Source organism: Scatophagus argus, chromosome 17 (assembly GCF_020382885.2).
Source record: "Scatophagus argus isolate fScaArg1 chromosome 17, fScaArg1.pri, whole genome shotgun sequence".
Classification (NCBI taxonomy): Eukaryota; Metazoa; Chordata; class Actinopteri; family Scatophagidae; genus Scatophagus; species Scatophagus argus.
Window position 1 is genome coordinate 12,835,062 of NC_058509.1, and position 22,057 is coordinate 12,857,118.

A 22,057-nucleotide genomic window follows, 5' to 3' on the forward strand; every position below is an offset into this window, starting at 1 on the left:
GTACGAGCAGAAACATATTTTTGACAATGACACACAGTGAATTAGGAAATGTGATGTGAAATTGAGTGAAAACATGAGAGATGATACAGCATCTATTTGAGGGATGTTGATGTTAGCCATATAATACACAAAATAGCGGTTGTCACTAAAATGTCTTGCAAAGCACTGGAAGAAGGCTGTCATGTGAGAAGTTTTTTAAAAAAAAAAAAATCCGTGCGTAAAACGGCACAATATGAGGCCAACTCGAACTAAATTCCAGTAGTTCAACGAGGATTCAACAGGTAATCCTGCACACTCTCTCTGAGCGTTTTCCTCCATAAAATCCCAAAAAATGGAAAAGAGTCGGGGCCCTCTTGGTGTCAATTGGTGCCCACCGACGCCCACCAAAACGGGCACATTTTACGCACAGACCAAAACGGTTGAGTGCCCGGATCCCGTACCTCAGTACTGACACTCCGGATTCACTACAACCCGTAAAAGAGGGAAAAAAACGAAGGCCTACTTCTCCCTTTTAAACCTCGACGCTGTCCACGTCCTCAAAAAGAATGGATCTAATTAAAACGTTGCACTCGTCATCATCGCCAAAGCCTTGCCAAAGAGTTTCTGGTGGAGAGGAGGCTGGGAGATGCAGCACCACATGACTGAGTGTGAGCTGGAGAGGGATGGGAGTCAGATTGGGTTTCTCTTCTCCCATTGGCCGGTGGGCTGACTTTTGACACGCAGACCAGGGACCCTCCTGCCGTATATATAGGCCTGATAGAACTTTATTATTCTAGCATCACGGCAGCAGGTTTCTGCTAAGTTTGGAGTTACTCGTGTCACCACAACTGTATGCCTTCCTGAAGGTTGTTTAAAAACAAGGGCTCAGCAGCACAAGGAGTCTGCATGTCTGCTTAGACATGCTCAGCTTTGTGGATACCCGGATTCTGTTGCTGCTTGCAGTAACTTCATACCTAGCATCATGTCAATGTAAGTTTGATTATCTGCTCTTTTTCTGTGATGGATATTTTTCGGGTCCCACTGCTTGAGGATCTTGCGCTTGGCTTTTGTTTGGGACTTACATCAAGGTCAACCTGAAGACAGCGCAAAGCACTGCTGAATAAAACTCAACGGACTGAGCTCATGCAGAGGATTCTTCACCTTTGTTTTTTTATTTTTTCCAAGGATACATTTAAAATGATTTGATTAGTTTCCGACAAGGAGAAGTTGCACTCCTAACAAAAAAAGTTTCCGTTTGAAAGAGACCTCTAATTGAGTCGTCATAGTGCCTTTTCAAATCTTTTAATGCATGTGGCGTTATTAAAACAGGCTAAATGTGACTTTTCTCTTAGACATAGGATCAGAAACTTGGTGGGGCGTTGTACATATTGTTCCATCCAGATGTCCAAGGGATGAAGCGGTTACATAGGAAACTGCAATATCTCCCCCTGGTGGCCATGGGTGCATACACCTACTTGGCACCAATTAAATTTTCCTCTTTGAAGAGAGACAAATCTGTTTATCAAAGCTTAAATAGAAGAGAGACTACTACTACTACTCCTACTACTTACACATTGAAATAATTTTGTTAAATTAAATGTTGCTCAACTTACTTTACAATTACAGTCTACTGCGTGATTAACCCTTATTAAGTCACAAAATTAAATGTAAAGCTTAAACTCCAAGATATGTATTGGAGTTTAAGCTTCTTCGCAACCTTTTCACTATTACAGCACATTAAATATGGTGATATGATAAATTGTCTCATGTCACCTTTAATGCCCAAGTGCGCCACCCTGTGGTCTTGATTGGGCATGAGGTGTTAGAGTTCGCGGGGCGGTCCCAGCAGCGCCAAAATCAGCCATGACCTGCTGGTCCAGATTCAGAAAGGGCAGTCGATGTCCAGCTGCAACAAAGTGGGGATGAGAGACACAATCAGAATCCCAAAATAGCTCACATTTTTTAAAATCATTCAAACTAATCCAAAATCCACCTCCTTTTTTAAGTCAAGATCTTAAAATTCAATAATATTGCAGCAGAAGTCAGATAAAAATGACAGATGTCATAAATGTTGTAGTTCTTATCTTGTTTGAAGTGGAAGGCCAACTATTCCTGTCCTGAGGGCATAAACTACCTGTTCAGGCCTGTTGGCAGCCACATCCTCGTGATATGGAATGCTACTGAACACTAAAATTCACATTTGTCGAGACAGTTTGAAGAGGTGCACCATGCACAGATGGCGTTCAGCTACACTTTTAGACACGGCTGGGACTTCAGCAAGCAGATTGTTAGTGAATAAACGATGCGGGAAGGTTAACTCTTGCAAGCCTGACGGACGCGTTTGTTCAGCATTGTGAGGTAGATGTGATAAGCGGTTGTTTTCTCACAGTCATAAATCCTCATGCTACAAATGACACCGTGGGCCATCAGAAAATCAAATCGCTCAGCTTTCAGTTTCATACCAAATAGTCTCTAAGCTGCAGTTTTCTTTGAACAGTATTAGATTTTAACATGGTCGTTGTGCTTTTAATTTCCTACATGAAAGCATTCAGTCTTGTCTCTGCATACTGTAGTTTGTTCCCACAGTGCATACACGTTTGCAGCGTGTATACTTTTGTAGACTCATAGACTTTAGAGAATACACCTCCGACCTACGGGAATACAACTGAAAAGAATATAGATGAATGGAAATTACATTGTTTCTTTTCCAGGTTGTTTTCCTCTAAAAATGCTTATCATGTTCTAACGAATTATTCCCTCTTCTCTCCCCACCCTCCTCTTCTCCCTCTTCCTCCTCCTCATCTCTCCAACGCCACAGTCTCGGTTAGTACACATGCATGAAATCATGAAAGCAACATTTCTTAAAGATAGCTTTACCTTGTCACTTTGCCCTTTTCTTCCTTCCAAACGCTGCAAAATATTCCTTGGTTGGTCTTGACCATTTGAGCAATCTCAGTGATGGCAGAGCTCTTCATTTAGGAATTTCTACTGCTGAACCAAGTTATTTTCTTGCAGTTTTCTCCCTTCCTGTCCATGAGTAGGTGAGGGTCCTATTGGCTAAAGTTTGTGTCAGTGAAAGCTAAAACCACAGCTCTGAGGCACTCATGGGGCCTGGTACAAAGGGTCCTTTCTGAGGACAGCTGAGAGGGGCAGAGGGAGGTTTGCCCTTAACAGCTGGCTTTGGGTCAGTTTGAAATCTTCCTCTTTGACTTGATTCGGGAAGTCAATTATGAAAGCTGATCTCAGAACAGTTACAAAGGTTGAGATCTCCAGCTCATACAAAACTAAACTAAAAAAAATATGTAATATCAAACAGTGCTAGACTGAGGCCTCCCTAATGGAAAGACAGTAGCCAAACAGAACCCGATGAGCACTGGCTTTAATCATTTTGCACATAACTGAGATTGCCTAAAAATCAATACCTATCAGCACGATGTCTGCAGCATCATCAGCAGCTTTTTAACGTTTTAAAGGTGCAGTACGCACCATGTAGAGCTCTGTTTGTTCCATGGGCTGACATGCTCTCACTGCCGAGAGGTTACTAAGTCTGGTCTGGGACACTTTATCATATTGCTTCCTTCACCATCCTCTGTGCACATGTTGATCATTTGTGTCACATGCACACTGCTCCACTGCATTTCCATTTGAATTCCTGTTTCTGCATGAGCACGTTTTATGTACCCTTGTGACAATATCACATGATGTTTGCATGGTCAGCCTTTTGCCCTAACAACAGCCACTTATCATCACGCTTATGCTAAAGATAAGGGAGCTGAGTGTTTGATATAGCCTGAGAAAAGACTGAGTAAATAAATCTTATATTTATTTATCTTCTTTTCTGTTTAGGGAAGACTCAAGGTGAGCACATAATGTTATTCTTATGTGTCATTCAGCACTTACAATGTGGCATATCAGACACATAAAGAGTAATTTAGACTGGACAAGGGCAGAAGGCATCTTGATGATGTTTAGGCTAATCACTGAAATGTGTTTTTACTTGCTTGTCCTCTCACTGTAAGGTCAAGTTTGTTAACATACACATTTTATTGATATACCAGATGGTTTGAATATAATTCAAATCTGATTTTTAGTTTGCTTGTTGTTGCACGTAGTCTAGTGTGGATTAGCACCTGGCATGTTTCGCTAAAGTTTGGTGCTGGTATGTTGCTGAAGCAGCCATCTGCTGTGCGTTTTGGTCTGACTGAGTGATTTTTCTGCTCCAGGGTCCCCGAGGAGAGAAAGGACCTCGAGGTGACAGGGTAAGCCGACATGAAACTCTGGTGCCTTTGATCAAACAACTGTTAACCAAATATGTAATCTGACCATTTATGATGTTGTATATTTTCAATGCATCTTTGGCATCTGTGTTTGTTGATGTCATTTGACCTTCTAACCTCATTAGGCCACACCCCTTTGTTTACATCACTCATAGGTCTGGCGTTTGCAATAACAGTGATGTGAATAGATGGTACTGATGGTACAATTTAAAATAATGACCCCCCCCCCCCCCAAATTATTTTATTGTCTGCTGAATTTTTTTTGCTTTTTCCCACCCTTTTGTTGAAATGGCATCTGCTCAACAGGTTTTATAATAACTTTAATTTATAATAACACTAAGTGGTTAACCTTCATCCATTTATCGATGCAATCATGTTTCTGTAATGAAAAGGAATAATCAAAGATTTGCCAGGAACTGTTCTATCAGCAGCTGTTAATTCAGTTATGGTGTTCATTCAATATATCAACCATATCTGTGTTTCACAGGGTCTTCCAGGACCAAATGGCAAAGATGGTAAACCCGGACTTCCCGGCCCTCCTGGCCCCCCTGGTCCCCCTGGACTCGGAGGAGTAAGTCGACTGTTTATACTCACAAATTAAACGCTGCTCTGCTTTGAGGTGTTTATCTCAGAGGTGTTCTAAAAATTCTGATAAAGCAGCACGAGATGTGATTATGCTCATAACGCAAGCTGTGCATCAAAATATGTCAGTTTGAAGGGGTTACAGGCCATGACTGTGTGCAGCACTGAGCTACAATCACAACAGATTTGTTTTATTCCACCTAGGAAAACCAAATTCTTATCAACTATGTTCAAATGGCAGTAACGTATTAATCTTATGAACGATAACATGATAACCCTGTGAACTGTAGCCTACAACACACAAATAATACATAACTAGGTTACCATTACTGTGTATTCCATCTCTTTTTTCAAGTGTTCAAGCCCAAAAAAATGTGCTAAAAGCTCACTTGCAATAGTTTTGTTGGTACAAAAAGCATTGTTTTCATGGCTCATTATTGTGTCATGCTAATAACATAGGTCATAAACGACTGCAGAAAAAAGTGACCACTGCTGTTTATCTGAACTGGATGGATGCTTTGTTTATCCAGCAGTCCTGATATATTATTGAACATTTTTCTAATGACTAATTCGTCTGTCTTTCTTTCTGTTTAACAGAACTTTGCTGCTCAGTATGATGGTGTAAAAGCTCCTGATCCCGGCCCTGGACCCATGGTGAGGACCCCCTTCTTTATGCCTCACAAATCCACACAGACACACAGATATACACATGAACACACACACACACACACACACGTACACACACACACTATATATATACATATATATATATATATATATTGTCTGTTGTAGGATATCTCACACATTTGAGTTTTGAGTCCAGTCATGAATTTCTCTCTGGATCAATAAAGTATCTATCTATCTGTCTATCTATCAGTCCTGATACAGATGCATACACATTCATGCAGGGGCATGTAGTAGCATAGTAGTACATAACACTGATGAATGATTTGACTGATTTACTTATTCCTCCTTTTTAGGGTATGATGGGTCCCAGAGGCCCTCCCGGACCTCCTGGACCTCCTGTAAGTTCAGACACACAACTGCAAATTCAACATTTTGAGTAATCCAATGAAACTCGACTAGCTCTAAAATGCAATGAGCTGTTGCTACACTGTCGATAGAAGGACTGATTGGTTGTGTCTCATCTTTGAACAGGGAGCTCAGGGACACACCGGACACCCCGGTGAGCCCGGAGAGCCTGGACAGAGCGTAAGACTATCCTCCAAAATATTCACAATTCTTCAAATGATGATCTGATAGTAGGACAGCTTTGGTATCACTTCCTTGTTAGACTTACCCATGTGATGCAATCTTCTAAAAAGCATATGTAATCTCTGAGATCTTAAATGATCTGATTTTCTTTCCCCAAGGGCCCTGTTGGTCCTCGTGGCCCCCCTGGACCCCCTGGCAAATCTGGCGAGGATGTATGTATACATTTGTGTTTCTACAAGTACTTTTCAAGGCCTGCTTTTGCTTACAAGTTTTGCAACAAGTCAGTTTTTCCCCTGCTGTCTTGTAGCAGGTTTAAGTTGTTGAGTTTCCTGCAGCCAAAATATGAAGCGATAACATCTGTTTTGTTGACTCACAGGGTAACAACGGCAGACCTGGTAAGCCTGGAGACAGAGGTGCCCCTGGCCCACAGGTAAGGGATTTTCTCCCAAACAAGAAGAATGAAACGCAATACAAACAAGCACATGTACTGTAAATATGGACAATGTTTTTGTAATATTTTTTTTTAAAAAATTGTCGAATTGCAGGGTGCTCGTGGATTCCCCGGAACCCCTGGACTTCCAGGAATGAAGGGACACAGAGTGAGTATTCAACTTTTCCTCTGCTTGACCTGAACTTTTAATGCATCTTACTCACCTGACGGTCACTGGCTTGCAGCAAGCAGCCAAAACTGACCCAACACACAAAGAAAAATGGCTTCATGATTATTAGGAAAGTGGAAAGTGTCTAGTTTATGTGGAAGACATAAAGCAGCCAAATATCCTGTGAAATGACCTTTCACGACAGAAAAGCTTCCTAAATGACTCATGTGAGATGTCTTCTGAACTGAGGTCAAACAAGAATAGATCTATACGTCCCTTGTTCCTTGTGCCACATTTAGAACCAGTAGAAGGTAATCATAAGCATCTTTCTTCATATCATTCTCTCTGTTTTTCAGGGTTATACTGGTCTGGATGGACGCAAGGGAGAGCCTGGTGCCGCTGGCCCCAAGGTAAGAAGTATGCCTTCCTCGTGACTGCAGCAACAACTACTTTATTTCATGTAAAAACCTAGTGGGTATAAAGTTGATGTTAGTCATCGCTTTGTTCTTGGTGAGCTAGAGAATATTTTCTGTTTTCTGCAATGATACATGTTTTTCACAGTTGAATTTATTTATTTGACCTGTTAATCTGTGACCTTGAGTCACTTCATTGCAGATAGCTAATCACCTTTTCCTGTCTCTCCTATAGGGTGAGCCTGGTGCCCACGGAGCTGCTGGAAGTCCTGGACTGGCTGTAAGTTTTTAATCTACTACTAGATTCAACATTCATGCACAAAATCTTAATAATGTTAGCAAACCTCAGCAATTTGCCATAATGCCTCATTTGCCATTTGATTGCAGTAAAGACATTTCCTCATCGCTGCTGTCCTTTTTTGTTATTTTTCTGTAGGGAGCTCGTGGCCTGCCTGGTGAGAGAGGTCGTGCTGGCCCTGCTGGTCCTGCTGGTGCTCGTGGTGCTGATGGCAATGTTGGACCTGCCGGCCCTGCTGTGAGTACTGGCCCATTAAAGCCTGTTTATGATAGTGAAATTAATCCCTTTTGTGAATATAATCAGAAAGATATTAGACAATTTTTAAACTTTAGCTAAATGTGAACATACATTACACATCTTCTGAACTCGTGTCTGCTGTTTTTTTACCCAGGGTCCCATTGGTTCTGCTGGTCCCCCAGGTTTCCCTGGTGGCCCTGGTACTAAGGTAACTGTGATTTCACTTCCTGTGGCATTTCCTGCCCTTTGCAATATATCCTCCTGGAGTTCAAGTTCAAATTTAGGTCACAAAAGGACATATTTCTCATTAACATGTACTGTAAACATCTTGTATACTATCCTATAGAATAGTTTGTATATGCAACAGTAAATCTTTTCATGCTTGAAAGATTGTACATTAAAAACAGTTACACTGAAACCACTTAAATGCATACCATTTAATGAACATACCAATATATTGTTCAACATTCTAAGGATGCTTTCATCATAATATTATCAGCCAGCAGATATTAATGAACTGATTATTTAATTTGGTGGTATTTTGTTGTCTTTGACAGGGAGAGAACGGACCTGCTGGAGCTCAAGGCCCAGCTGGACCTCAGGGAGCAAGAGGAGAGCCTGGTCCCAATGGTGTTGTTGGCCCCGTTGGTCCTCCTGTAAGTCATCTTCCTGTCACTTGTGTCCTGTCATGGATAAAATTCTAAGTTAAAACATGAATTTTATTTAAGTTGAGTCCTTGATTTAATCTTGAGTGTTATGTTGTTCCAGACTCGATTAATCAATGCCAAAACTCTGTTTCCATTAAATATGAATGTTGACATTTATACTAAATCATAAAAATAAATAAATGATTTGCACTTTGGAAGCAGAGCCAAGCAGTATCCATTCATTTGTCCCTTAACTGATTGCTTAAGTCACTTAAACTCTGTAAATAAACCTTTAGAGAGCAGCTATATTGCCACGTAGTTACACTGTGCAATATTATCACATATTCCATATTATAGTGTTTTGGATTCCCTGATTTTGTTGTTCTTTCCCTCCAGGGTAACCCTGGTGCTAATGGTCTGAATGGAGCCAAGGGAGCTGCTGTAAGTATTCAACAAGTACCATTAACATATATGTAGGCCATAGGTCACTTGGGGGCACAAATCTGTGCCATGCTACAAAAACAGCATATATAAAGTTAGGTAATTTCAGAACATGATGTAATTTTACTAATAGCAGGATGCATTTTTGTTACAGTTTAATGGAATATAGTTTATCTTATTAATTGTATAGATGAAAAGTATACAATGAAAAAAGGCAAAAACTCAGATATGGAATAGAGATCAAATAAAGTCAATATTTTGTTGAGCTTGAGTGATGCTCACCTGTCTATCATGGCTGTTATTTAGGGTACCCCTGGTGTTGCTGGAGCTCCTGGCTTCCCTGGACCAAGAGGAGGACCTGGACCCCAGGGCCCTCAGGGTGCTGCTGGACAGAGAGGTCTTTCTGTAAGTACATAATCAATACACACAAACATCCACAAAAAGCATGTGTAACCACTTGGAAGCGTTCAGATTTACACACAACGCCTACATGCACTCATCATGCAGACACTCAGAAACACAAATACTTGTACATCTGATGATTGATCTTTTCATTAATTGTCTGTTCATCTGTGTCTCTACCTTTAGGGAGATCCTGGTGCTCAGGGTGTTAAGGGAGACGGTGGTGCCAAGGGAGAGCCCGTAAGTTCACATTTTAAACCTTAGGTGTAAAATTTCATCAAACTGAATCTGAAGATGGTCACTTGAGCACTTTTAATGACTGTTACCCCTTCAACTTCTCTTTTCCCATCCTCAGGGTAACTCTGGACCTCAGGGACCCCCTGGACCTCAGGGTGAGGAGGGCAAGAGAGGACCTACTGGTGAGCTTGGTCCCACTGGACCTGCTGGCAACCGTGGAGCTAGAGTGAGTACCAGGCCAACGTCCCTCATGGGGTTATGTTCCACCCAAACAGATCCAGATGTTATGTTACTTGGATCATCTGCTAATGCTTGTGTGTCTCATTTAGGGTGCTCCTGGCAGTCGTGGTATGCCTGGCTCTGAGGGAAGAACTGGCCCAATTGTAAGTGTTTAATGAGTATTTAAATATTAATCATTGATTTAATATTTAATTAAATTCATGAAATACCAAAAACAAAGTACTCTTCTACTTCAAAATAGAGTCAACAGTCAGTGATGAGGTGAATCTTCCCCCTCATTTCTCTTGGACCGCTTTGTTTCCTTCTTGTAGGGTATGCCTGGTGCCCGTGGTGCCACTGGTGCTGCTGGACCTCGTGGACCCCCTGGAGATGCTGGCCGCGCTGGTGAGCCTGGCCCAGCTGGTCTCAGGGTAAGTCTTTTGTTAAGTTCTGTTTTTGAATGACAGCAGTGTACTAAATCACAGACACCTTAAAGGGAAAACAGACCTTTAGAGAATTGGATTAGCTGAGTTAGAACAGCCTGGAGCAGAAGTGCTGTAATGGTTTTTGGTATAAAGATATTGAATTTGTGGATGATTAAACCCAAGATTTTGATGAAAGGTAGATGGCCCTGGGGTAAAGCTGTAACAGTACAAATTAATGACAATGGCTACATCTAATAACTGATTGTTTATTTTTCCACAGGGTCTCCCTGGAAGCCCTGGAAGCTCTGGACCCCCAGGAAAGGAGGGACCTGCTGTGAGTAAATCTGAATTTTCCAAATTTTACTTCAGTATACAGACATTTCCATTGCTCTCAGTCTACACTCTTTTGCTCAGATGAATGCTGTTTACGTGAATTCCTGTTCTACTTCCTGTTTCCTCTTCCAGGGTCCTGCTGGACAAGATGGCCGCACTGGACCTCCCGGCCCAACTGGACCTAGAGGCCAGCCTGGAAACATTGGCTTCCCCGGACCCAAGGGACCTTCTGTAAGTAGGAATGAAGCCAAAACTAGAAAATGAGCATTTGGAACTGTCTCCTTAAATTTATCTCAACATGTGCTTAATCTACCTTTGACCTCCTTCAGGGTGAGCCTGGCAAGCCTGGAGACAAGGGAGCCACTGGTCCCGCTGGACTGAGAGTAAGTGAAAAAATCCCCAGCAAGTGTTTATGACATACTCCATGACAGCTCAATGATAAAAACATTTTAACATCTAAACCATATGATTTGGCAGTTGTTATCATCGTAGTTATCATGTTCCTATTTTTGCACATAGGGAGCCCCTGGACCTGATGGAAACAACGGAGCTACTGGAGCTGTTGGACCTGCTGTAAGTGTCCTTACATGCAGCATTCATTTCAGTCGTAGTTTCCCTTTTTCTCGACAAATGGATGCAACGTTTATAATATGACTTTGTTATATGAACCATCAGTGTGCATTTTTAACATTGATATACTCTCTTTCTTCCTACAGGGTGGTTCTGGTGAGAAGGGAGAGCAGGGACCTGCTGGAGCTCCTGGCTTCCAGGTTTGAATCCTTCGTCTTCTGTATTATAACGATTGCTTTCTGAAATTAACACCAGAAAGCATTTCATATATTTACCCGTACCTGATACCAGCATCTATATAAATGGCCCTGTTGAGTGCATTGGTCCTGATTAGCTTGATATTTTCAGGGTCTGCCTGGACCTGCTGGAGCTGCTGGAGAGGGAGGCAAGCCTGGAGAGAGAGTAAGAGACACATACTGAGTTTCTCCCATGTTGTGCAGTAAACCACAGAAATTGTAGAATAAACAGTGCATTTCTAATCCACCATTCCTGTCTCTGTAGGGTATCCCAGGAGACCAGGGAGTTGCAGGACCTGCTGGTACCAAGGTAAGTTCACCTGCCCACGCTGTCATTATATTAGATTAGATATTAAGTGTTATCATCAAAAGCAAGTTCTCACTTGATTTCTCAATCAATGCCTTCTACATCCTCTCTTTCAATCTTCCACTACTGTTCGCACTTCAGGTCAAAATCTGATATTTCAGTTACAGCTGGAAACATTCTGAGCCACTTTTTGGTCGAAACACTCTTAACGGTTCAAAATTAGGTGTGCAATCCCGAAAGGGACCCATTTCATGTTGGTGGAAAAAGTATAAAGTTATTCAATTTTTTCAAAAGGTGCCAAAGATATTCAAACAGAATAGTTAGAATAGAACAAAATTCTTTCAAGCAGAAAGCTTCACACTGTGGCAAGTTATATTTGCATTTATATAATAAAACATACATACACACAGCCAAAGACACTGACTGGCTCCGTGTGTTCCTCTAGGGAGAGCGTGGTAACCCTGGCGCTGCCGGAGCTTCTGGACCTCAGGGATCAATGGGACCCCGTGGACCTGCTGGAGCCCCTGGAACTGATGGTGGCAAGGTAAGATGATGGCAAAAAGAATAATCCTGTGGCCAAACTATGAAAACATGTACTTAAGAAATCATCATACATGAAATCATGCACTTACAAAAGTGTGTGTGTTTTATGCAAAAAATGAACCATAGTTTTCCACGTCTGTATCTAGGGAGAGCCTGGTATTGCTGGAGCAGCTGGTGGTCCTGGACACCAGGGACCTGGTGGCATGCCTGGTGAGCGTGGAGCTGCTGGCCCCCCTGGAGTCAAGGGAGAGAAGGTAAGTTCCAAAATCTGCCACCTTCAAATAAAGCAGGATTTTATCACTCAAAATAAGTAAGGTTTGTTAATGAGAATGAGCTTCTTCTCCATGATTCACTGTCTTCCACCCTCTTCCACCCTCTACAGGGAGAACCTGGACACAAAGGACCTGATGGTAACGCTGGCAGAGATGGTTCCCGTGTAAGTTAATTTCTACAATTCTTGTCAAGGCACTTGATGAGAAATATCATAGCCACTCCATTAGTGTGGATTGTAGGAAACAGAAACTCAGTCTTAGTATCCTCCTCTCTCTCTTTCTAGGGACTGCCTGGACCTGCTGGACCTCCTGGACCTACTGGTGCCAATGGTGATAAGGTAAGTGGCTACAATATGTATGTTATTATTTTGCACAAAATAAATCATGACAGAAACCACTCAAATTGCAGTGTTCAGGATTTACACCATAATAATTATTAATTCATGTTAGGGAGCTTTGTTACATCCTAGAGATAGCTGCCTCCAGCGTTATTCAAGATGGTGGACGGACTCTTGTGCCAGTAACTTACAACGGAAAATGATAAAGACGTGTGGTTGAGATCAAATTATGGTCATAAAATCTCTCTGGGCTGACTAGTCCGACTCAATGTCTTAGGATGGTCCTCTTTAGGAGAAAATTGTGATTACACCCACAGTAACATTGTGTCTGAAGTTAGGAACTTGAAACTGCCACCTGATGGTTATTTTATGATATTACAGGAATAGCTCCACAATAACTTAATCGCTGGTAATGACACAATAAATATAACAAAACAAATAAACACTTTTAATATGTTTTCAAAATTTTTGACATTATATGACATTATATTTGTATCACATAGTATAATAAAGACAAAAAACAGTTGATTTCATTTGCAGCATTTACATCAGCTGATCAAATTTTCAAATTTATTAACTTTTGAGAAGAAAAATTGATTTGAATAATCGACAAAACTTTTCTTTGTAGATTCTACTGCTGTTAATTTATCTGCAAAATTCAAGAGCATTTATATGAATTTATGGATAAGTGGAATAATGCTAAGTTAATAAAGCACTCACTGGTGTCTCCTCCAGGGTGAGAGTGGTGCCTTTGGACCTGCTGGACCTGCTGGACCTCGTGGAGCCTCTGTAAGTATTTGAGGCTGACTTCCTTTGATAAATTACACATTTTATCACATTCGCTGTTGATATAAATATCAGATGAAGACCTTAAGGCGAGACGTAGCAGTCTTTCTGACCAACTTCTTGTTGTCCACAGGGAGAGCGTGGAGAGGTTGGACCTGCTGGACCTTCCGGATTCGCTGGACCCCCTGTAAGCCTGCAACTAATCGCCTTGCAGTACAATATACACAAATCCTGTCCAAGCAGCAGGATGTCATTATCACACAAATACATAGACACACATACACAATTGCTCAGACAGTGACCCAACGCCATTACTCTTCCTCCCTACAGGGTGCTGATGGTCAGACTGGAGCAAGAGGTGAGCGTGGACCTGCCGGAGGAAAGGGAGAAGTTGGCCCCTCTGGCCCTGCTGGACCCGCCGGACAGTCTGGACCTCCTGTTAGTACCGTTTATATTTGATTCACACCGTTGCATTGCTACCTGGCAAATCTAATCTGACTGGGATAGGTCTGATATTCCTAGATTTAATCCCAGATTATATTTAACATCTCTGGGATTGAATTTAGGGTTATAGTTTATAAACCAAGATGAGATATTGTGGAATGGTGTCTAATTTATTCATCTCTTCTGCATCTAGGGTGCTGCTGGTGCTGCTGGACCTGCTGGTGCTCGTGGAGACACTGGTCCTTCTGTGAGTACTGAAACATAAAAAAGAATTTGTCCTGATTCCACTTATTGCATCCACAAGCATGAAAGAGCTATAAAAAACATGACAGCATACATGAATGCAGATTTAATCACTCTTGCACACATGTACTTTTCACTCTCATAAACACCCTCTCACTTCAGCCAGTTAAAGTTGATAGAGCATGTAGTGAGGCAAAATTAAAATCAAAAAGCCGATTTTGTCAAATGTGTACTGTCTGTTGTTATCCTGTTTTTAAGCAGCTGTTAGTTTTCCACAGCGAGTACCATGGAGATATTTTCTTCCTACAAACTGCTAAATTTGGATTCATTTTAGCCTTCCATGCATGGTCTCCTTGGCTCTGTTATTGAGAATAAATGAAGTTGCAGGCTGCAGCAGTTCTCCTTACTAGACCTTTAACCTTGCAGTCCCAAAGACATCTTTTTTAAAATGTCAAAATCACAAGGAAAAAATCACAAATTAATAAAAGGAATCACAAAATGGAACATTTTTTTTTTTTCATTTATGCTCCATGGCCAAAAATGATCATGTCTCTGATGTCCACTCTCACACACATAGATGTACACAAATAGATAACACTATACATTCTTTACAACCTGTGATTGTATGTGTGTTTCTAATGTCAGGGTCTGACTGGTTTCCCTGGTGCTGCTGGCAGAGTTGGTGCTGCTGGTCCTGCTGTGAGTATTGATTTTATATTTACAAGTATTTGTAACGCACACACGTACAAATCCACAATGAATGCATTGTATTACACAAGTAAGTTTTTCAAATGCTGATTCTCATATTAGTATGAGACATATGTGCTTTCATAGGCCACTACTTCACACTCACACACAAACTCACTCACACATTCACTCCTACTCCTACTCTCTCAGGGTATTGTTGGACCCCCTGGTGCCGCTGGTCCCTCTGGTAAGGATGGTCCTCGTGGAGCCCGTGGTGATTCTGGTCCCGCCGGCCCTCCTGGAGAGCAGGGTATGGTTGGACCACCTGGTCTAGCTGGAGAGAAAGGATCCTCTGGAGATGCTGGTGCAGCTGTAAGTTATAGCTCTTTGTTTAATCAAATTTATGTGACTACTGTACAGTGACATTTTGAAAACAGCAACAGGTGGAAAAATAAACATTATTAAGCTTTTATATGTATTGTGGTCATACAGTGATCTTCTGTGATTCTTTAGGGTGCTCCTGGTGCTCCTGGAAGTGCTGGTCTTCTTGGACCTCAGGGATTCGTTGGTCTGCCTGGTGCTAGAGGAGATCGTGGTTCACCTGGTGGCCCTGGTGCTTTGGTATGTACAAATTAACACTGACAGTGCCCACAAAGGAGTCACCAGTACTATGATCAACTCAGAACTAGATGTTTTTATCATTCAAACTTACAATAGGCCTTCACCTCCAACATGATGGCACTGTCCCAGGCAGTTCAATTTTATGAGTTCAATTAAGAATACATAACTGTAAAATAATTTTAAATATGAATGTGTGTAAGGTTATACAAGATTTTCAGATAGAAAAGGTCTTACAGAATGTCAAAACTGCATTGTATACATACATAGAGTATGAAGCCTTTGAGCTTGACATTTGACCTAGTGATTTTTCTCTGTGTTGTATGACAGGGAGAGCCTGGTAGAGTTGGACCTGCTGGTCCCCCTGGAGCCCGTGGTCCCCCTGGAAACATTGGTCTGCCTGGTATGACTGGACCCCAGGGAGAGGCTGGACGTGAGGTAAGGACTGAACAGCCTAGTTAAGAGCACTGCAGTGACCTGTTAATAATAACAAGTAAATTGTCAAGAGAGTGTTCAAATATTCCAAGTAGAAGTATTGTTATTATATATTGGTTTATTCAGTAGGGTAGATTCACATAAACAGCTCATTTGAAGACCATTCCATGCACCTACAACAACCTGACGCCTGATATTAAAATTTAACACACACTTTTTTTTGACATCTATAGGGTAACCCTGGTAACGATGGCCCCCCTGGTCGTCCTGGTGCTCCTGGATTCAAGGTAATGCCCCTTCAAACACCTTAAGAATCTTTGTAAGCATAATACACACGGATATGCTGTGCTCTGACCTGCATCTGCCCTGTCTCACCAATCTTTAGGGAGACCGTGGTGAGCAAGGACCTGCTGGTGCTATGGGACTTGCTGGTGCCCCCGGACCTGCTGGACCCACTGGAGCTGCTGGCAGACCTGGAAACCGTGGAGAGGCTGTAAGTGCAAACATTTATTCATTAAAAATGGACTAATTACTTGACAGATTATTTTAATTTCTAAATTACCATTTCCAAGTAGCAACATTTGCAGGATACATCACCTGTTTGCTTCACTCATCCTTGCTTTCTTGTCTTTCCTTGCCTCTAGGGACCATCAGGTCCTACTGGAGCCGTTGGACCAGCTGGAGCTAGAGGTGCCGCTGTAAGTACTATAAACCAGTACAGGAACCAGAATTTCACATAGAATATTGTTTGTTATTCCACAAGCATACCAAATATCATTTTTTGTATGAATCCTTCTCTAATGACATGATGTTTGTTGTTTGATGTACATTCTGTGTGTGTGTGTCATAGGGACCTGCTGGAACCCGTGGTGAGAAGGGAGTTGCTGGAGACAAGGGAGAAAGAGGCATGAAGGGTCTGCGTGGACATGCTGGTCTCCAGGGAATGCCTGGACCTTCTGTGAGTCACGGCACACCATCATAATGCACACAAAATATGTAAACAGCTACAGTCACTGATATTTACCTGATGCACATGGATTCCCGAATGCATTGCTGAATTGCCACTTATAATAGCACCACAAAGTAAACACTGCATGCAGAGAAAGTCTTATTAATTGCTACAGTGTCTTTCAGTGATGCACTTTCTCTCTCCCTTAGGGACCCTCCGGTGACACTGGAGCTGCTGGACCTTCTGGACCTTCTGGACCCAGAGTGAGTAAAATCCTAACCCCAGTGGTCTTCTTATTCCATATGTATTCAGAGAGACACCATGTTCAGAACTGGTTACTTATATATGAGATAGTAATTAGTAGAACAATAGATACACAGCAGAGACTGTATGTAGAATTGTTTTAAGTAGAATATGATGATCCCGTTCCCTTTGATAATTTTCGCTGTTGTATTTTGTGCTTCTCATGATGTCCAACTCACTGGAGATTCTGTAATTTACAGTCATATGTGATTCAGGACAAATGTGTCACTGTGTTATGTGATGATCTCCTCTTCAGGGACCTGCTGGACCACATGGACCCCCTGGTAAGGATGGCAGAGCTGGTAGCCATGGTACTATTGGTGCTCCTGGTGCTCGTGGACCCCCTGGATACGTTGGACCTGCTGTAAGCACATCTACTTTGTAAACCAAACAGTTCAGCTCTGTTGTACATCAAAGGCTGCAACTGCAACTGGGACCTGCATATCAATGCACTCTCTTATCCATATCAGGGTCCTCCTGGACCTCCCGGTCTGCCCGGACCTCCTGGCCCCGCTGGTGGTGGATATGATGTTTCTGGATATGATGAGTACAGAGCCGATCAGCCTGCTCTGAGAGCCAAGGATTATGAGGTTGATGCCACCATCAAGTCCCTCAATACTCAGATCGAGAACCTGCTCACCCCTGAAGGATCCAGGAAGAACCCTGCCCGCACCTGCCGTGACATCAGGCTCAGTCACCCTGAGTGGACCAGCGGTAAGCTCAGTTCAATCTGATAGACTCTTGTATAGACCTGTACATATAGTAAGGTTTCGATGCTTTTCGGAGAGCAAATGTGCTAAGAGTGAAAAACTCTTTCCATCTATCTGGCCCTCTTTTTCCTGTTCTGTAGGATTCTACTGGATTGACCCCAACCAGGGTTGCACCAATGATGCCATCAAGGTCTTCTGCGACTTCACCACTCGTGAGACCTGCATCTATGCCCACCCTGAGAGCATTGCCCAGAAGAACTGGTACAGAAGCACCGAGAGCAAGAAGCACGTCTGGTTCGGAGAGACCATCAACGGTGGTACTGAGGTGAGGATCTACAGAGAGGAGATATATTTTACTTTTAAAGCAGACAAGACCAGGAAGTGACAAATAACAGCAATTTTCTATATTTGAAATATTGACTGTCCATCTTTTCTCCGTGCAGTTTACCTACAATGACGAGACTATCAGCCCCCAGAGCATGGCCACCCAGCTGGCCTTCATGCGCCTGCTTTCCAACCAGGCTAGCCAGAACATCACCTACCACTGCAAGAACAGCATTGCCTACATGGATGGTGAGAGCGGCAACCTGAAGAAGGCTGTGGTGCTCCAGGGCTCCAACGATGTGGAGCTGAGAGCTGAGGGCAACAGCCGCTTCACCTTCTCCGTGCTGGAGGATGGCTGCACTGTGAGTAGCTTTTTCTCTTTATTGTTCCATCTTTATTCATCCTCATGAGAGTGAAATGATTCTGTTTCTAAACTGTTAAATTAATGCAATGTTGGTGCCATGAGACAGAGCTAATTTGTCTTCCAGCTGTGCAATTTGTATTATTTTGCCACTATTCTAAAATTAGGTCTCCTTTTTTTCCTTGTACCTGCAGAGACACACTGGTGAATGGAGCAAGACAGTGATTGAGTACAGAACAAATAAACCATCTCGCCTGCCCATCCTCGACATTGCACCTTTGGACATTGGTGGAGCTGAGCAGGAGTTTGGTTTGGACATTGGCCCAGTCTGTTTCAAATAAATAGACTCATGATAAATTAACACCAAAAAAGAGAGAAAGAACGAAAAAACAAAATCTCTGCCCTTCTTTCTGTGTTGTTTTTTATACTGAATGCTGATTTCTCTCTGCGCATCCACTTGCTTAAGATGGGCAACCATCTGAGAGGACTGAACGGACTGAGAGGAGCATTTGTGCAATGCAAATTAATACAGCAACCCAAAGGGACGCGGGAAAACACCTTGTTGTGGGACATCATGCCATCCTTTTGTAAAAAATAAAAGAAGTGTAATAAAAACGCTGAAAGTATGCATCACTTTGTGGTCTTTGTATATCTTCCAAAGAGGAGGTTTAAAACCACAATTTCCATGAAAAAAAGGTTTAAACTACCTCATGCCTGTACCTAAAGAAAATACTATTACAAAACCTGGGTCCACAACAGAGATGTTAAGACTTCTAATGCTTCAAGTTTTGTCCCGTTTCGGAAGGTGCTCAGTTACTTGAAGCAGAGATCTATGGTGCTAATATGCAGCTGTGGAGCAAACCACTTTTTTACTGTATTACTTTGTATTGACCTATAAGGAGTCTTGCCTTCGTCCCCTGATGCTCCCCCACTTTAAGCATGTGGAATGTTCCTAAACCTGATGTTTGGTTTTTGTTTTATTTTGTTCTTTTTTTTGTTTTGTCTAGAAGGTTTTTTTTTTTTTTATTGTTGTTTTATTTTGGTTTGGTTTTTTGTTCAGGCTTTTTTACTCTTCAAATCCCACACAGTGTTCATACTGACAGCACATATTTCATCCAATTCTAAATGGTTTTTAGGCGGCCTCTCTCTCTCTCAAAAAAATGACACCACAAAGTCTATTGTACCTATTTTGTATATGTGAGATGTTTAAATAAATTGTGAAAAGTTCTGAAATAAAGCATGTCCAATGTTCCAAAACACAATACTCAGTGACTTAAGTGCTTTCATGTTTTAATGACACAATTGAAGGTGCGTCACTGTATTTGGGTTCTACTTTGGCTGATGATTTCCATATCATCACTGACTTAAAACATCTTCCTATTGTGGAAGCACAGCCATATCCTCATTTACCACCCCCCCTTTTCTTACTTTTCAATGGTACATACAACTTTAGTGTACAGTAAATTTCTGTTGACACTGTCCATGCCAATGTGTGATTACTAACGTGCATTGTTTCTTGTAAATATGCATCCTCTGATGTTGCTTTTCCTTGCATAATACAGCTTTTGCATCCAAATAAATTTCTTGATTTGGATCAAGGCTTGAAGTGCCGTGATGCATACACACAAATACGAGTTAGAATCAATATGGGAACATGGTATTCCTGCAGAAATCACTTTGTTAAAGGCGGAGAAGCAGTGTGATGAGGGAACCGGGATATGCAAGCTTTCAGAGAATTGTTATGTAATATACCCCTATGTGCTGAAGCAGCACTGTTCAGCTGGAGTTGAATGTCATTTGAATCACTTTCTAAGCACTAGAGGGCAGCATTTTTTTTAAATTTGTTTAATTTTTTGTTAGCATATAGCACCTAACTTTGCCTCTAGGACAATCAAATAGGCATATTATCTTTGACCACTGACCAGCAGGGCCTTGGATGTCTTGGACACAAAATGCATCAATAAGTCTACAGTATGTTCATAAAACTAATTATATCAAGGTGATAGGTTGGAAGTTAAATGCTACAGACATCAGACTACAAACACACACAGTGTTTTTTGCATTAAAATGGTACAGTTAAAATGACAATAGTGGTGGTTTTTACATCACTTTTCATGGCATTTAATATTTATTTTCTTCCTTATTCCCCACTATATTTGACCCTTTTGCCTCCTCCTTCATTCTATGCCCAAGACAGAGAGACCAACGAGTGCCCCTTTGCTGGAGCACTGAGGTCCATCTGTTTTTAGGGATATGTGGGCTTGTGTGCAGAGTTAATCAAAACTAAAAGTCAGTGATATTGTACTTTAACACAAGGCCCCTCTACAAGGAAGGGCAACAAGGAATTATGCAGGATCCACCTTAGCTGACACTGGACTTCAGCACTGCAAATTCCTAAAAGAATCTGCAATAAATCAACTTAAATGTAACCAGTTGGCAGTGTGAATCTGGTGCCTTTGGGTCTCTTTGCAAATCTCATCTCTTAAATAATTGCTGTATATAATTCCCCCACACACACTCCTCACCCTCTTGCTGTCTGGAAAGAGGAACTGGAGCATCCGGTCCACCACTACCAGACTCTGAAATAGCTTTCCCTAAGCCATCAGACTTCTAACCTCCAAGGGACAGAACTGACACAGTCATACACATAACATTTACAAACATACACATAAACTCCACACAAACATATATGCACATCCAAAACTTGCACACCTCTGCAATACATGCACATGTACAACCACATTCAAATGTCTTGTTGTATTACACTCTTGTCTGTGTTATTTGTGCTTTAACTGTGTATAAAACTGTGTACATCTGTGCATATTTTTACATTTTTTCTTTATTCTATACTATTTCTATTTCATTCTTTATTTTTTTTAACCATCAATTCATTTTCTATACAACTTATCCGTTAGGGTTGCGGGGGGGTGGGGGTTGGAGCCTATCCCAGCTCACTATGGGTGAAAGGCGGGGTACACCCTGGTCAATAGCAGGGCTGAGACACAAAGACACACAACCACACACACTCATGTCTGGTCACAATGCAGAGTAGCCAATTTAACTAAAGTGCATGTTTTTGGGAGAGTGCAAACTCCGCACAGAAGTGCCCAGACTGGGACTCAAACCAGTGGTTTATATTTTTATTTCTTACTTAAGTGTAGTCTTCTGTGTATCACCATGTAGCATCCTGGAGAAACACTGTCACAGCTCTACGTACTGTATATACATAGCCATAATGACAAATGCAGCTCCTTGAATCCATAAATCCAAAATGACAAATGCTGTAAACTGGCGAGTAATGCTGCAAATACATACATAACAGTACAAAAAGAGGTATTTCACTACAAAAAAGCTAATGGAACTATATCTGTTGCTAATTTATTATCTCTTCATATTTTTGAAACTTTTTTGCACCCTTTTTGCTTTTTTTGCGCTCTTTTCTGTTCTTGTGTGCTGCCACGACAAGTGAATTTCCCCACTGTGGGATCAGTAAAGTTCATCTTATCTTATCTTATTGTCTCTACCACATTCTACTTAAAACATGATAAAAACTGACAGAAAAAAATTTAAAAAAAAATTATTTTGGTGCTACAGCTCCATAGGCCACCAGCTCCCCTCCTCTTAGAA

General features: G+C 41.7%; 1 protein-coding gene across 2 annotated transcripts; it reads left to right on the plus strand.

The window, feature by feature from the left end:
* Positions 1-760: 760 nt before the first annotated feature.
* col1a2 (collagen, type I, alpha 2) lies at positions 761-19,692 on the plus strand. 2 transcript variants are annotated; one of them, XM_046416730.1, is made up of 51 exons: positions 761-969; positions 2,798-2,802; positions 3,826-3,837; positions 4,203-4,238; positions 4,744-4,827; positions 5,436-5,492; positions 5,819-5,863; positions 5,997-6,050; positions 6,212-6,265; positions 6,430-6,483; positions 6,599-6,652; positions 7,009-7,062; positions 7,301-7,345; positions 7,502-7,600; positions 7,755-7,808; positions 8,158-8,256; positions 8,644-8,688; positions 8,995-9,093; positions 9,277-9,330; positions 9,446-9,553; positions 9,657-9,710; positions 9,879-9,977; positions 10,252-10,305; positions 10,437-10,535; positions 10,634-10,687; positions 10,824-10,877; positions 11,021-11,074; positions 11,223-11,276; positions 11,376-11,420; positions 11,863-11,961; positions 12,107-12,214; positions 12,343-12,396; positions 12,517-12,570; positions 13,306-13,359; positions 13,490-13,543; positions 13,687-13,794; positions 13,994-14,047; positions 14,689-14,742; positions 14,941-15,102; positions 15,244-15,351; positions 15,679-15,786; positions 16,017-16,070; positions 16,169-16,276; positions 16,428-16,481; positions 16,634-16,741; positions 16,942-16,995; positions 17,292-17,399; positions 17,506-17,749; positions 17,886-18,070; positions 18,189-18,431; positions 18,625-19,692. In XM_046416730.1, the coding sequence occupies exons 1-51, from the start codon at positions 900-902 to the stop codon at positions 18,769-18,771; spliced, it is 4,071 nt and encodes a 1,356-aa protein (XP_046272686.1). In that variant the 5' UTR covers positions 761-899; the 3' UTR covers positions 18,772-19,692. The 2 variants fall into 2 exon arrangements, with proteins under 2 accessions (XP_046272686.1, XP_046272687.1); XM_046416731.1 differs by lacking the exon at positions 3,826-3,837.
* The last annotated feature ends 2,365 nt before the right edge of the window (positions 19,693-22,057 follow it).